The 16,444-nt window shown below is 43.0% G+C and overlaps 2 protein-coding genes across 2 annotated transcripts in view; both read left to right on the top strand.

Moving 5' to 3' along the window:
- Nucleotides 1-1,115: 1,115 nt before the first annotated feature.
- On the top strand, nt 1,116-5,324 carry egr3 (early growth response 3; the record flags this gene model as incomplete). Its single annotated transcript, XM_084322772.1, has 2 exons — nt 1,116-1,399; nt 4,222-5,324. The coding sequence occupies exons 1-2, from the start codon at nt 1,243-1,245 to the stop codon at nt 5,322-5,324; spliced, it is 1,260 nt and encodes a 419-aa protein (XP_084178898.1). The 5' UTR covers nt 1,116-1,242.
- Nucleotides 5,325-10,421: 5,097 nt separating this feature from the next.
- bin3 (bridging integrator 3) overlaps nt 10,422-16,444 on the top strand; it is a 131,216-nt gene continuing 125,193 nt past the window's right edge. The window contains exon 1 of the mRNA XM_084322774.1: nt 10,422-10,538. Coding sequence (XP_084178900.1) covers nt 10,531-10,538 — 8 coding nt within the window. The 5' untranslated portion in view covers nt 10,422-10,530. The remainder of the gene's footprint in view (nt 10,539-16,444) is intronic.

The raw sequence follows: 16,444 nt of genomic DNA, 5'->3' as shown, positions 1-16,444 counted from the left end.
TTTTAACTATGCGCTGCAATATGGGACAGTCAAGCTATTTACATTTATGCAGTTAGGCCTCCATGGGAGCAAATATTAAACAAAACAATTATTTACAAACTTGCCCAAGCCCTATACGTGCTTTTTGATGAGGAATGGAAATATAAGAACGAGAATATGGAACTAGAACTGTAACATTTAGAACACATGAGAGCCCGGAATATGAATATACAGAATATACAGTAAGTAGGAAATAGCAACAATTGTGTTTTCGCTCTTATGGTGCACACGCACAACGGCACAAGCACGCTCACACAAACACATACACACACACACACACACACATACACTATCTCTCTCCGTTATATATATATATGTGTGTGTTTAATAATAATAATGTGGTACTGTATCTGACCTATCCTGCGTTGACATTTATTTGTCATATTTCTAATTCCAAGTTTAAAATCTAAAAGTTTCAATAGATGTTTAATAGACGGCTCTTCTAGACGGTGAACAACACACAAACAAACATCAATGGCACGATTGTAACACCGGTACCTTAACCGTCTATCTTCGCCCATAGCCAATATTAAGCACAGGTGTCTTGGTCGATAAAGAGAGTATATGTTCCATCCACAATGATGAATAACGACAGAATAAACAGTATAGTGTAAGCTCTATCAGAAATAGTGCACGAATGCCATTTCCAACTCGGGACAGGAACACACGAGCCAGAGGCTTATCCCGGTACAGACGAAGCCCTCATCTAAAATGTAACTTTGGTTCCTTGCTTCTAATGTTTCCACAGGCTGACGCGCGGTGGACTGCCTCGCTTTGTGCAGCCTATCCATATATGGTCATCTACGTCACAGACAGGTCCCGCCCCCCTACTTAATACAGGCAGCCTGGAGTCCCCTATAGCGCCAATAGAGCATGTAGCACTGCTCTCGTGCAGCCAACACACACACCATCGTACCGTTGATTCACACAGACTTCAAATTCCCCACAAGCAGATCAGTTTTCTCAGTGATTAGATTAATAACAATAGCCTGTGGTCATACAGCTCTCTCTTTACAAGGTGAGACCGGCGCTGTGTCCGCGGGAACTTGGGATACAAACAATTAGGATTCCTGCTCCTCTCTATTTTATTTTTATTTTTTATATATCACCATCTTTGTGTTTTCACATTTGAGAGCACTGTCTGCTGTTTTTAACTGTCTGGATACCTGCACACTGTCATTTATGTCAGACTGAAGAACTGCTATGACAGGGAAACTGGCGGAGAAGCAGCTCCCTATGATCATGAGCAGTTTAATAAACACGCTTCCCGACACCCTCTACCCAGAAGAGGAGATTCCGACGTCTATGAATATTTTCACCAGTTCGGATTCTATTAACCACTATTCGCATATGAACCCGGGTAAGCATTCGACTACTTTTTTGTTTGTTTGTAATGAATTTGGTTAAAAGCGTTAAAAGGAGCGCGCAGTGAGGCGCAACAGTTGTCTGAGCTTGGAGCGCTCGTCTCGCTGCTGCGGCACCTGTTTGCGCTTGGCTGTTACGCACAGATACATCCTCCGGTTGAATACATTTTACGGAGAGATATAAGTAACAATGCACAGTCTATATACATTTGATATATATATAATATATATATATTTATATATATAAAAGACCAGTCACCAAGACTATGTGAAAATGTGATTGTGTTGAAAATGTGTTGGAATTCAAACTGCCTTGCGAAAGCAACTGTATTGATCTCAACAACTTTTTATGCTAAGCTCGATGTCAGGTTGAACAGGAGTGAATCGTGTGAGCGACTCGTCAGTACCTGAACAAGTTAAAGTTATTAACACGAGCGGCCTAAACAGTTGTTATAAAATGCGTTGTTTCACTTAAAGACAAAGTCCTCTCAGATTGTCATTAAGGCTATGAGAAAATAAGAGTAGCCCAACATACCATTGTATTGATCAGTAATACTCATATGTTTAAGGCAATAATCATTTCTGGAGATAATTGAGATATAATGACTTCATTCATATTCACGTGCATATGTCACACATTTTGTGATGGCCCATGCCCTCTTGCATGCGCGCGTGTCAGTGTGTGTGTGTGTGCGTGTGTGTGTGCGTGCGTGCGTGCGTGCGTGCGTGCCACGCTTAAAATATAGGTCCGTAAACCTCGTACTTTCTGTATATCTTATCGCTCGGCCTGATGATTTGTTAAATTAAACCCCGTTGTCATTTTAAACTACACTATCATTTAGATTAGATGGCATGCATACAGTGTCCTGTTCATTCTCTTAGTGCCAATTTAGCAAACCCTGATTTATAGCGTCAACTTCCGAGGCAATAGGTCAATGTTGAACTTGTAAACAAAATATTTTTTTATTGGGTTAATTGAAAAGACCACCTGGCGCGGCGATATTGTTCACAATTAGCTATATCTCACTGAGCCTGTCTTGAAAACACATTTTAAATTGATAAATAATTTGTCAATATATAGGATTTTAATAAGACAACGTTGTTGTGTTCGGCCTATTGCGTTTTCTCACGGTTTCATGCTCCAGGTTTTAAAGCGTATATATTTCAAATCACTTTGTGAACATAATTAGCTGCATTATTTCCGTGATATATCACATTTATTATAAATAGCCTATGCATTTTATAGAAGACTGGATTGAAGTTTTTTTTTAAACTGAACTGGAGAAAGTTGATACTGTGCACCTCCCATGTATTATTTTAAAGGGGAACTATTTTACTATTTCTTTCACTATTTGGGGCACATATAGGGCACATTTTCAAACGACTCAGTTCAGTGAGGGTGAATATTGTGAGAGGAGAATTGGAAGAATGCACAAATATGAGAATTTTGAGACATAGATCATATTAATATAAGTTCACATAGCTAGGAAACAATGCTAAACACTCAAAAAGGCCATTTATAAGATAGTTCCCCTTTAATTACGTCGTGGTCGTTGTTAAATTTACAGCATAGACTGTTCATTTCTCACTCAAATCATGTTTTAGAATTTTTACAAAATATGAATTATAGGGAAAAGCTCATAGAAGTATCACGTTCTGTATGGGATACAGGTGGGTCAGGTGTTGCCTTTACACCACAAGAACTACCAAAACAATGATGGCAGTAATTCATGTTCAACTCAAATGATCACAAAGAGAGAGAGAGAGACTGTAATGTTTGAGAATACCAATGCCATTGCAGGCTTGGTATTTCAATGTCACTTTCAAAAAACAAAAATTATGCCAAAAATGTCACATGTTTGTGTGTACCTCCTGTGCTGAATAGTCTTACGCAATGTATGTAATTTTGGTTTTGTTTGTTTCATCGTGATCTGCCTTTAGCCAAATTCTGGTAAACAGACAGTAATTACTGGGGCTGAATATATAAGCACCCCTGTGTATAATCTCTTGCAAACTGAAGGAAGGGCTGCGTCTGTTTGTGTAAGAATTCAGTTGAAATGTCTTCACAAATCTAACCTCAAAGAGCACCAAGGTATCCACTCTCAAGCCATACCGTTGATATTTTCGGTCTTAACTTTTGGAATAAGTTAATTGGTTTACAGACGACACAGAAAGATCCTGTAAAATAACGCTCCAGCTTATGTCATAAAGGCTACAAAGTGGCCCTGAATTCGCCACATTGCAAAATATGTTTTGAATCCCTGAGCGTCATATAGCGGCGTTGTGCTTTTTTCATAATCCTCTCTCTCCCTGCAGTTAAGAAATCAGATCTTTGCCATTCAGTTTGGCTGCTCTCCCGTGGGACCAGTGGGACAGAATGACTGGATCAAAGGGGGGTGTTTAGTTTGTGATTTATGAGAGGTTGTGGGATCTGAGAGAGAGAGAGAGACAGCGCCGTCTCAGACGCAGGAGTCAGTCAGTTAACTTACAGGTCTGACGGTGCTCACATTCTTCTCCATGAAACTGTACTGGACTGCTTTTATTTTTGATCTCTTGTTGGCAGACTATTAGTGGGATATGCAGAGAAGCTGAATTTTGGACAAACCGAGGACTGTCACTGAAATCAAGCAAGTTCTTACGTCTAGTCTAATTTAGTAGATTTTTCTCTAGACCTTATCTCTAGTTTGTTATTCCAACACGCTGTACAACATTATGACTTTACCAGGCCTTTCCTTCTCTTCGGCATTGCATTTCATATTTATGTTTTAGCCACCGCATGAATGATGTATTCACGACCTGTTTTTTCACTCCAATCCAGATAATATCATGGATCTGGGCATGGGGAGTGAAAAAGGAACCGCAGAGATTCAGTACGGATCCAGCTTCCAGTCAAACCGCAGTGGGCAGACAGTCACCTATCTGGGAAAGTTTGCCTTTGACACTCCTCCATCAGGCAGCATCGGTAGCTCTGGCTGGTGCTCTGACAACAATATCATTAGTTTAGTCAGCGCGGGGATCCTGGGCGTCTCTCCGTCACCTGGCACTGTGACGACGCAGACCTCGTCCTCCGCCGGCATGGGTGGTCAGGCGTCAGACATGGAGCAGGTGTACGGTCCGCCTCTGCCCGGCTACTCCACCTGCAGCGACTTGTACCAGGACCAGGTCTCCTTCCATCACAGCCCAGCCACTAGCACGGCCCTAGCCTATTCAAGCAATGACTATCACTCCACCGCCAAACCCTCTATGGACGGGAGCCTATTCTCTATGATACCCGATTACAACCTCTTCCACCACCAAGGGGAGGTTGGGGTGATGGAGCACAAGCCCTTCCAGTCCATGGACCCCATTCGAGTGAACCCGCCGCCCATCACGCCGCTGGAAACCATCAGGGCGTTCAAGGACAAGCAGCAGATCCACCCGGGTTTCCTCGGCGGCCAGCAGCACGCCCCCCTGCACCACCAGCCGCCGCAGACTCTGACCCTCAAGCCCATCCGGCCACGGAAGTACCCGAACCGGCCCAGCAAGACGCCCGTGCACGAGCGGCCCCACGCCTGTCCGGCGGAGAACTGCGACCGGCGCTTCTCGCGCTCAGACGAGCTCACGCGTCACCTCCGCATCCACACGGGCCACAAGCCCTTCCAGTGCAGAATCTGCATGCGCTCCTTCAGCCGCAGCGACCACCTGACCACGCACATCCGCACGCACACGGGCGAGAAGCCCTTCTCCTGCGAGTTCTGTGGACGCAAGTTTGCCCGGAGCGACGAGCGCAAGAGGCACTCTAAGGTTCACCTGAAACAGAAGGACAAGAAGCCGGCCGACAAGGGCAGTGGGGCCGCCGGCAGCCACAGCTCTCCGCCTAGCTCCTGTGGCACGGTGGGGGGCGGTGGTGGGACCATCATGACCGTCACTACCTGTGCGTAGACCGGGACCCTCAGCCATGTTCCCATAAAGACACTGAAGAGGAAGGGATCCCGTCCACTGGGAGATGAATAGGTGACTCTTTACTCTCTTTAACATCCCCTTTTGTTTTCATTTGTCCCTCCTCTATTTTTCAGATGGATGTCCTTAGTTAAAGTAGGAGGGGGATGGGAGGCGATGCTCTTCCCTGTCGAGCGATGCAGGGGCTCAGCCACAACACAGTGCCAACAAACTAGAGGGGCGCCGTGGTACATTTTGTCCAAGAGACTAGGGTATAATTGTAGATTCGGAGGTGGATCCGGTCGTATGAAAAAAATAATTACTAAGAATTTATAAATTGGAAGGATTCCAGAATCCATCATAGGGGTTGAAATAGACAGAACAACCATGGAGATTAGAAAAGGCTGAGTTGTCTGGGATGTATGCATTTATTTTATTGGGCTGTTTAAAAGTGCAATTGGTTGTATTTGTGTACTGTCATTGATACCTAATTAGTGGCACTTGACTGTCATTTTGTTGTTTTTTGTTTAAGTATAGTATTTTTTATATTTGAATGTTGTTTTCTCAAAAGAATGTGCCAAATGTATTGTGGTAATACGGCCAACCTTGTTCTCATTATTGTGCCTGACATTTGCCAAACAACAAAGATATCAGCATAGTCCACACATTAATTCAAAGCAGCGATTAGTCAACCAAAATGTTAGAACATTTCTTCTGAGATTTAGTTTTATCTGCATAATTCTGCCCGATCCAGAATATGGCTCAGTGGGTCAGAACTCCCCAGGGTATACCCAATTAAAAACCTGCCTTGACATGTCATTTTAAACGTAACTATGACACCAACACACACACCAACACACCTGCAGCAAGCAGTGTCTTTACCCTTACTCATTCATTTACATCCGCAGACACAGACACAGTGTAATATCTGCTTACAATGCAGTGAATCTGTTACATGTGAATGAACTTATATGATCACAGTCATCTCACGGTTGTTCTTAAGTTCTAAGACATCATTGCTTTTTCGAAGTCTCGTCGCCTTCTTATGCGCTGGCTTCATGTAGTGTTACCAGATATAATTTCAGTGATTTATTATTATTTAAAATTTCTTTTACCGTTCACTTATTTAGTTGCATTTCTTTGAATTTTCTTCAGGTCACTGTTATATAGGTGCAGCATATTAATTAAGATTACAAACAACCCCCCCGTAAACTGACAGCTGAGAGAGAAAGGATAAAAAGCACTTATATCTGGCGCTGGGTTCCAAAAAAATTAAATACAAATAAAAATCTGGATGAAAGGAAAGATAAAAAAGGCCTATTGTCTGTGCTTCACAGTATTGTGCATGTACTTAGACACAATGTAAAAAAGAAAAAGAAAAAAGAAAGAGAGAAAGAAAACTAAAATGACTTAATTTCAAAGCTGCGAAAACATAAGCAGCACAGTGTGAGAAGTTTAAGTATCGAAATCCATGTTTACAGCTTTTTACTATATTGAGACATTGAGTTGTAAACTAAGGGAGAGATATTTTTGTACAGTATACAAATATGTATGCCGGTAGCTAGAGTAGAACTTTTGTACTCAATCTGTCAAATGCACCATAATTAAGTATTAAATTGTGCATTTATGTGCATGTAAATACAAATGTCTGCATACACAAACTTTCAATTGACTGAATGCTTGTGCGGAATGTGTCTTAAAAGCTTTCTGTAACGTAGTTATAATGCAGACTATTTTGTGGTCATAAGTCATTGCAAAAAGTCTTTGGAGCATTAAGACAGGTGCCAAATGAGGTGTCTTATCTTCCATTTGAAAAAGTATCTAATTTCTTATGTTATGCTTTAAAGTGGTCGCCTGAGTGGTTTAAGAAAGCAGCAAAGCACTAATGTCTTCTTTGAATAAACAAAAACGTTTTTTGTTTTTTTGAACAGCTTGAATATTTCCATTTTGGATACAATCCGAATTTTCAATGAACACATCTCTCCCACTGTAAGCAGACAAACATCATCAGACCACTAAATGGTGAGCAGCTATCCAGGTCCACAAGCTTGTAACATGAGAAGTGATTGTCCACAAATGAATAAGAGGCTGAACGATTGGATTTTACCCACATGTGGTTCCTATGTCATTCTTGCCTTGAGGATCCATTTGCCGCTGACTTTATATCGTTCTCATATCGTCCTCCAGTTTATCTGAAAAGGACTTCTTGAAAATGCATAATGACCTCATGCTCTGTTATCCTACGAGGTATCACTTTTCTCTCCGCCGTTGCCTCTCTGCATCAGCACGGCGTCTAAAGGGGAGGAAATGGAGGCAACAGGAGGCTGTTCTTCCAGCACTGCAATGTGTCTCAATGGAGCAGTTTCTCAGAAAAAGTTTACGCATCTGAGCTTAGCATAACAATTTTATTCAACGTTATGATTTATCGCAGAGTTGGCTATCAAGTATCTAAATAAAGGAAACCGATGCTGGACACTGGTCTGAGCTATTAAAACAAGGTAAGGTAAATCAAGGTAAGAATGACATACTGTAGAACCCAATAGTCATAAATGGTGGTATTGTCCACATGGATTATTTGCCATTTCTCTTCACTGGCTTTGTATTCATTTGAAGAATGACTATTTAAACAGTTTTGCAACATAGTGTCCCCCCTCTTATAGTTTTCATTGTGTTTTGTGCTGTCCTATACTTCATACGCCATTCTTGTCTCATCTGGTTTCATTGCCATTTTTGTGTACTTTGCATGTGTTAGGAATTGTTTGTTGGGCAAGAGACAGAGTAATCATATACACTGTTTTGCTATTGCAGACTTGGACAAATGCTTTACTGGTCATTGCACAACAATCAAACTTAAGGGGCATATTGACTAAAAAATGCAATGGTCAAGACAGGTTTAGTGAAAGCTTTGCCACTGGGAACGCTTCATTCTCAAACCAGCTTCCAGGGCCATACTCCCCTCTTTCCTGTGCGAACCAGTTTTCGTTGCTGAGCTTCCTGGCAAGTGTCCACTTATTTTCCAATTAATTTGGCCTCAGAGAGTCTTTTCTCAGCTCATCTACATTGGGTAAATGAACAGACCTCCTTGCACTTTTTGAGATAGTTGAAGAGTTCACACGTACAGTAACGTCTAATTCTAAATCGTTTTTTGTGAAGTTTTATTCTTGGACCTTTCCCCATACAGATCTGCCCTATCAGAGCAACATCCTGAAAATTAAACTTGCATTTCTTATCCCTAACAATGAATATAATCGTGGACCAAATGTATACATTTGATTGGATGCCTCGAGTAATGACCTTTATACATGACAGTAGGGAATATAATTCCTGTTAAAATAATATGCTTACATTTTATTATAAGGCATCAAGAATCATTTGATGTACAGATGTACCCCGTTTATTATCTTGCAACTTGTTTAACCCAGAATGATAAAAACCAACTGTCATCTCTCACTGAAGGAGATCATATGGATGCATTGTTGATTTGACACTCGCTAGTGTGAATGGACGCTTTTAATTATAGCACAAAATGTGGTCTCCTTTGAAAGAAAACGGTATTTATCTTGCTATGTGTTAAGGAATGATGCAGAGCAAGGCGGGGACTACGCCAGAATAATTCCATCTGTCTCCCAGAAGCCATGTAATTACAACTTTGCAAACTCAATGTATCATCTGTCACATCATCTGAATGTTTTGTGTTGTGACAGTTCGTCAATGGGATATGAAAGAGAGATTGTACCATTTTTTTTTTACATGATACCCCCCTCCCCACACACACATGCTCATACTCACACAGTGTGACATACTTACACAACCCCCCTATGAATTCATAGATCATGCCAGTCAATCTGGAGAATAAATGCCAATAGACGCTGCAGCAAATTCTTAAGTACAATCATGACAGTGTGTTAAAAACAAACCATGTCTCAATACTATACCGCGAGGTATGACCGTCTTTTATGTTCGTCAGTTCCTTTGTCCAATAGTGAATGAATGATTCAGAACGACTAAACACTCTCAGATAGAAGCTCGCTTCATCCTCATTTTCTGTTCCATGTTGGACCTGAGCCAACATTAGCAGCCATCTTTGTGCCAAATTGGGTTGCAGGGTTGGATGATCAAGAACAATAAGCAATGAGAACTCCACAAAAGCAACAAATCATAAATGTGACCTCAGCAGCTTACTGCTGAAGGCAGCCTTGTGCAAATGTTTGTGTTTACTTGTTTGATTTAATCTCATGGCGTTGTCCCCTCAAGACAAATGATACACAAAAACTAGAAACAAAAACATGTTAAAGAGGTTTAATATTGTGTAGATATGACGGGATACCCATCTCACCGCGTTGGACTGAGGTGGCATCAGGGATTTTGTGGTCAATAGTGACATTACTGTGGCACTGGTGTTAAGATGGCGTCATAATACTCACTGTTTTCTGTTGTGTTTAATTTTCATTAGAGTATATCCTCATGTTTGCATGTGCACGGAAATGTTCCAAACGGCCACCCCAAGATTCTGAAGGGGGTGCTCAATTACTTTATTATGCATGAAAATAGAAGTCACATTGGGTGAAATTGGAAAAAACGGAACAACAATTATAGACAGGCAATTGGAAACACACACTGAGATTAACTATTTTGTTGGCTTTTTTATTTGTATTTTATTTTATTTTTTATTTTTTAGAAAACAAGGGGTCTTGTTAAAAAAATGTTGTGGATGTCTTTAGCCTTTTTCATGTTTTTCTATTACCTTATAATAAGGTCCTTTTATGAACTGAATATTGTAAGGAACTTTAGGCTACTATATCCTTGTGATGGGGAGACGTCTTCCCCTGTTTACTTGGCACTTCAGTTTGTTGTAATGCAATTGTTTTGTTATTTCTATGTAAGTACTTGAATAAAGAAAATGATACTATTACAGCTTGTTTGAATAGCTACACGCGCGCACGCACACACACACACACACACACATACAGAGAGAAAATACCTTAATTGTCCAATAAACATTTCAAACCCAACATTTATTGAAATAAAAAAAAACATATTTTCCTATTTTACACCTAAAAGTTGCCAAGCAACTTCCTCTGAGGAAACCCGAACACATAACAAGCTTCCGACTTCCTGTTCTGCTCTGGAGTGTTGACTGAGAAAAGGGATGAGGTCCTCTGAAGAGATACAAACTACCCAATGAAACTGGAATAGATATCCCGTCAAAATGAGCTGGTAGGTATCTGGGTTATGCAGTGAATTTAATAGTTGTTTTATATTTAACGTTAGAATTATATCTAAACTCGCAAATCGCCATTGTTCATGTGAGACAGCTGGGACTGGGTCGAGGGCTCCGGGTATTTCCTGGAGTGGAACGGTCCCACAGACCGTACTAATAACACGACGAGATAAAGTCAGTTTCAAGCTTCATAATAACACTGCTTAATCACAGATTAAACAAAGTATGCGATGACGTTAAATGTAAATGCCAAGAAGTACCGTAACGTTAATAGCTGTGCTGCCGTAGCAAATGTAGACCTGTTGTGAAAACAACTTGTAAACATGAATGAAGCTGCGGGCTCAGACTATTCGCTGGGAGGCTATTCATTCTAAGTGACGTAAGTTAAGAGAGTCTTTATTAAAGTAGTTGCTTGAATGGCAATTTTCAGGTGAACCTTCAACCTTGTAGCAAATCTGGTATGTCATAAATGTATAGATGTAGCAGTACTGTCTATCTGTATGTCGTGTATGTTATGATGGTCTGCATTCCCTTAACAATTGTGTGTATTGAGCCGTACTGTATTGTACCCATTCTGCAATCTGTTAATAAAGTGTTCAATCAATCAATTACTACATAGCTAGTTAGGAGGAAGCCCCACAGTCTGTAGTGGCTATTGTAGAAAAGACGAGAGGTAGGCAGGTGAGCGTAGATGGTTATTTAATACCAGTCGCTTACAGGGATGACACGATACAGTCTAGTCGTATATGCTGTTCTATAGATATCTATGGCTAACCTGACCGGTGTTTACTTCTTCCTGAGTGACGTCAGAGTAGTACGGAGGCCGTCACGTATCAAGCTTGTGTATCAGGGGGCTTTCTCACTCAACATCGGGGTCGAATCAGCTCCGTGCCGTCCTTATTCCGAGTTCCGTGCCGAACTCCCCCCCCTCTCCCCCCTCTAGTTTGTGTACACACTTCAGTCTTGGTGCGCTCTGGGTTTTGTTTACGGTTTGCGTTTTGAGCTTGTAAGCTTGCCGTAGTCGATGATGTCACGCTCGAAATGTAAACAGGAAGTGTTAACACGGAGACTGGAGACTGGATGCTGATATAAAGAAACAAATAACTAATAAATATGAAGTTATATTTGAACCTCTGTCAAGCCTTGTCAATATAACCCACCCCCCTTTTCTCACGAATGGAACTCTGTTGTAGAGTCCGCTTTTGATCGCTTTGCAGGGTTAACAATAACGCTAAGCTAACGGCTAACGCTAGTTAGCTTAGCCTTTTACTAGTAACATTGCTCGCATCGATTATATTGAATGTCATTGATCTACTGGTCGACCACGGCCGACTGGTTGGGGCACCACTGGTCTAATAGAAATAAATGCATTCGAACAAGAAAGTAAAGTAGACAGCAATGGCTAACGCTAGTTAGCTTAGCCTGTTCAGAAGCTAACATTATCCCATCGCTTGTGGCAATTATATTGCATGTCATTGATCTACTGGTCGACCACGGCCGACTGGTTGGGCACCACTGGTCTAATAGAAATAAATGCATTCGAACAATGTATAGACATAGCAATAGCTTCATGTTTTCATCCACTGAGCTGTGAGGCTCCACATGCGACGTTGTGTGTGTCACGCCCCCCGCCCCCACTAGTGCGCACCTGAGACCACCTATTTCACCGGCCCAGGTTCAGCGCCCCCGGGGACGAATCAGCGGGGGACGGGGGACAGCGTTCTCACTCAGACAGACACACCCTTTTCTGATGCGAGCTGGGTCTGATTCGACCCAGAGCAGTGAGTGAGAAAGGGCCCTCAGACTAGCACAATGCTCTACATCCTTCCACTTAAGTTGTGCTCTAGAGTCTAATGTAAATACTAACAATGCTCTACAGGCTAGTAGGCTATAACAAATTAAGCCATGAAAGTGATTACTACTAATATCTAGCATGTGGCTATTTGAACAAACCACAGGTTAACTGTACTTCAAGTGGTAATACACAACAGGTGTATAGTATGAACGTCATTACTCCTTTTTTTTTTAAAAAAATTTCCCCCGAACAGTCCTTGTGACAAACACTACATATATCTGCTGTTTGGCCTGCAGACGCGGCCTGCCCGTGAGATGTACGGAGACTGAGTGTGCGGGTGAGTCTTTTGAACAGTCTCTTGTATCCGGGCGTGTTGTTGAGCGTCTGCCTCCTCTGTGACGGGGTGACTGTTGCCTTCGGGTTGGCCAGTCGGAGGTTGGAGAGTGATGTCGGGGTCGCTGAGGTCACCCTGTGGCGGTTCCGGTTCCGAGACGGGAAGAAGGTGTCTCCGGTTCCTTCTGTACTCTCCTCCTTCTGACTCCACGACGTAGGACCTTGGTTCCTTACAGATGCTCTTGATTGTGCCCATCCGGTCGAATCCATGTGGAGTCTGTAACCTCACTACATGTCCCTGGGCCAGTGGCTGGAGGGGCCTGCTTGATCTGTCATAGCACGACTTCTGAATGCTGCGTTTCTTCTCGAGCTGTGCTTTGATCATCGTGTTGTCCTTTGCCTTAGGAACCAGTAGTGTCTTGCAGATGGGTAGGGTGGTACGTGTCTGTCTTGACATGAGCCGCTCAGCCGGTGACCCAAGTGACTGGTCACGTGGAACATTACGGAGGTTGAGCAGATTTAGGAAGACGTCTGTTCCGTCCCGTCTGGACCTCTCCATGAATTGCTTCGCGCTGTGCACAGCTCTCTCCGCTAGTCCATTCGCCTGCGGGAACTCCGGGCTACTGGTCACATGGTCGAAGTCCCAGGGCGAGGCGAACTCCTTGAAGCGCTGGCTTGTGTACTGGGCCCCGTTGTCTGATATTACTTTGTGTGGGGCTCCATGCACAGCGAAGTGTCTTTTCAGTTTTGTTATCACTGTGTTGGATGTGATGTCACGCAGCAGGTCCACCTCGAACCAACCTGAGTATGAGTCGACCAGCACTAGGTGGTGATGTCCATTCCACTCGAAGATGTTGGTCGCCACGGTTGACCACGGTAAGTCTGGAATGGGATGCAGCTTGAGTGGCTCCCTTTGTTGGTGTTGTTTTGTTCTGTTGCAGACGTGGCATGATGCCGTTTTCTCCTCGATATCCTTTGCCATGGCAGGCCAAAACACAATGTCCCTCGCCCTGCGCTTGGTCGACTCTGTGCCAGGGTGGCCTCTGTGCAGGATCGTGATGTAGTCCATTTGCAGTGATTTGGGAATGACGGCTCTTGAGCCCTTCATGATGACGCCATCGTCGATTGTGAGCTCATCTCTGAATGCAAAGTATTGGCGAGCCCCTGCAGGCAGCGTCGACTCCCTCGCAGGTCATCCGTGGTTGATGATGTTGCATATTTTATTTTCTGCAGGGTTGGGTCCCTTTCTGTGTGTTCCTTGAGCTTGTTCAGGCGTGATGAGGAAATGTGTCACTGCCATGACCTCAAAGTCTGTCTTTTCACCACTAAGCCGGTCTGTGGTTTGTCTGGGAGCATGTGACAACGTGTCCGCGAGATACATGTCCTTTCCCTTCTTGTACCTCAGCTCAAAATCGTACCTTTGGAGTCTAAGCATCATACGCTGCAGTCTGGCTCGAGCCGTGTGTAGGGGCTTTGACAGGATGGTGACCAGCGGTTGATGATCCGTTTAGATTTGGATGCGCTTTCCATATACGTAGTCGTTGAACTTGGAGCACGCGAACACTACTGCGAGAAGCTCCTTCTCGATCTGTGCGTATCGCCTCTCCGTCTCCGTCAAAGTGCGGGATGCATAAGCGACTGGGACACCGTCCTGTAGACACGCCGCGCCTAGGCCATACTGGGAAGCGTCGCACGTGAGTGTGACAGTAGGGATGCCCCGATCGATCGGCCACCGATCGTTATCGGCCGATAATCAGTATAAATATGCGATCGGGGAATTCCAATAATGAGTCATTCGCCGATCGCGGAAACTGATAAAGTGGATATCTCACTCGCTTGTCTCAGACGCACAGGACCTGCAAACTGCTCCTCCTCCCTAGCCCCGCCCGTACCCGTGTAGAGTTTGTAAACACAGAGGAGGCGGACCTCCTCTGCTGAGTCTAGATAGTGCATTCGACCTGAGCTAACGTTAACTACCTAGCTATCGTTACTGTTTAAACAAAATTACCCAGTCAACTATTCACTTTTAGTAGGCATTGTCTAACGGTATTTAGCCGGCTAGCTACTGATAGCTCCGGATATCAACAAATGCCCCAGGAAGTCTAGTAGTCCATGTTGATATCTCCGTTAGCTTGCGTTAGCTTGCGTTAGCTGACGTTAGTTCACAGTTCAAAACGAAATGTCCGATTGAACTAAATAGTTGTCTTAACGTCATCTAGCCGGCTAGCAGTAGCTACAGATAGCTCCTGATATCAATGTCTTATAACATTGATTGAATGCGTATTCGAGCTGAGGGCTTGCTGAATGTGACAGTAGTAACGTTATACCAATAGGTCCCAGCTGCAGCGCCGGAGAATCCTTTTTGGAGCTGGAGGCTACTAGAGTACACAGACAGTGGCGCGGTTTGCAGATAGCGAGCATTTTGACTTGTTGCGTGGTGGCGATGTCTCGCAGATAATACAAGTACAAGTCTAATTATATAATATATATATTTTATATAAAAAAAAAAAAATTATATAAAATAATTTTTAATTTCTTTTTAATCAAAAACGATCGGTATCGGATCGGTATCGGCCGATATGGCTCACAACGATCAGTGATCGGTATCGGTGGCAAAAAACATGATCGGGGCATCCCTATGTGACAGGCTTGCGGACGTCGTAGTACATCAGCGTGGGTGGGTTTGAGAGACACTGTTTCAGCGCGTCAAATGCATCTTGGTGCTGCTTGTACCAACACCATTCCGTGTCATGGTGCGGTAGGTGTCGCAAGGGGGCTGAGATTTCACTGAAGTTTGGGACAAACCTGGCCAAGTAGTTTACCATGCCGAGCAGGGGAGGAAACTAACTTTTTGGCTTACCAGCCAACTGGCGGGTATCTGATTTTTTTTACCAGCCAAATAGATTTTTTACCAGACAAAAAAAATCGCTAATTGTGATAATTACTTCTTTGTACGTCTTCGTCTAAATTGATTTTCAATCATAGTAAATTAATCACACTGTCTCTACTCTTCAAAATATTACATCATTAAATCACATATTAACATGAAAGAGGGAACTATTCTGGACTGGGTTGGGCTGAACTGGGCAGTGAAAGATGCTGGGTTGGGCTGGTCTAGGTTATACTGAATGATGAATTGAAAATGAATTGAAAATGGGGGACCCTGATGTAAACAAGACGAAAGTCTTTCTCTGGTCTGCATCCCCTTAACAATTGCATGTATTGAGCCGTACTGTACTGTACCCATTCTGCAATCTGTTAAATAAAGTTTTCATTCATCACAGCTCAACTACTAGGAATGTGTGTCTGACTCTTAAGTGCAGGAAATATTCATCAGAAAGGGGGGACATGATGGAGGGAATGGAAAGAGCAGGTTTGACAGGAGCAGGGTTGAAGGGATTGATTGATTGAAAAGTGTATTAACAGATTGCAGAATGGGTACAGTACAGTTCAATACATACAATTGTTAAGGGGATGCAGACCAGAGAAAGACTTTCGTCTTGTTTACATCAGGGTCCCCCATTTTCAATTCATCATAACATATTGGAGTGTGGAGGAAGTGGACAAGGCATTAAGCAAACAGGACTGAAATGGGGGACCCTGATGTAAACAAGACTAAAGTCCTTCTCTGGTCTGCATCCCCTTAACAATTGTGTATTGAGCTGTACTGTATTGTACCCATTCTGCAATCTGTTAATAAAGTGTTCAATCAATACTGGGTTGGGCAGTGAAAGAACCAAGCATTTCACTGTAATGTAATAGCTAAATAAAACA

This window comes from Notolepis coatsorum (genome assembly GCF_963971535.1).
Source record: "Notolepis coatsorum genome assembly, chromosome: 10".
NCBI classification, from domain to species: domain Eukaryota; kingdom Metazoa; phylum Chordata; class Actinopteri; order Aulopiformes; family Paralepididae; genus Notolepis; species Notolepis coatsorum.
Note: the sequence above shows the minus strand (reverse complement) of the source record. Positions and strands in the feature narration are given on the sequence as shown.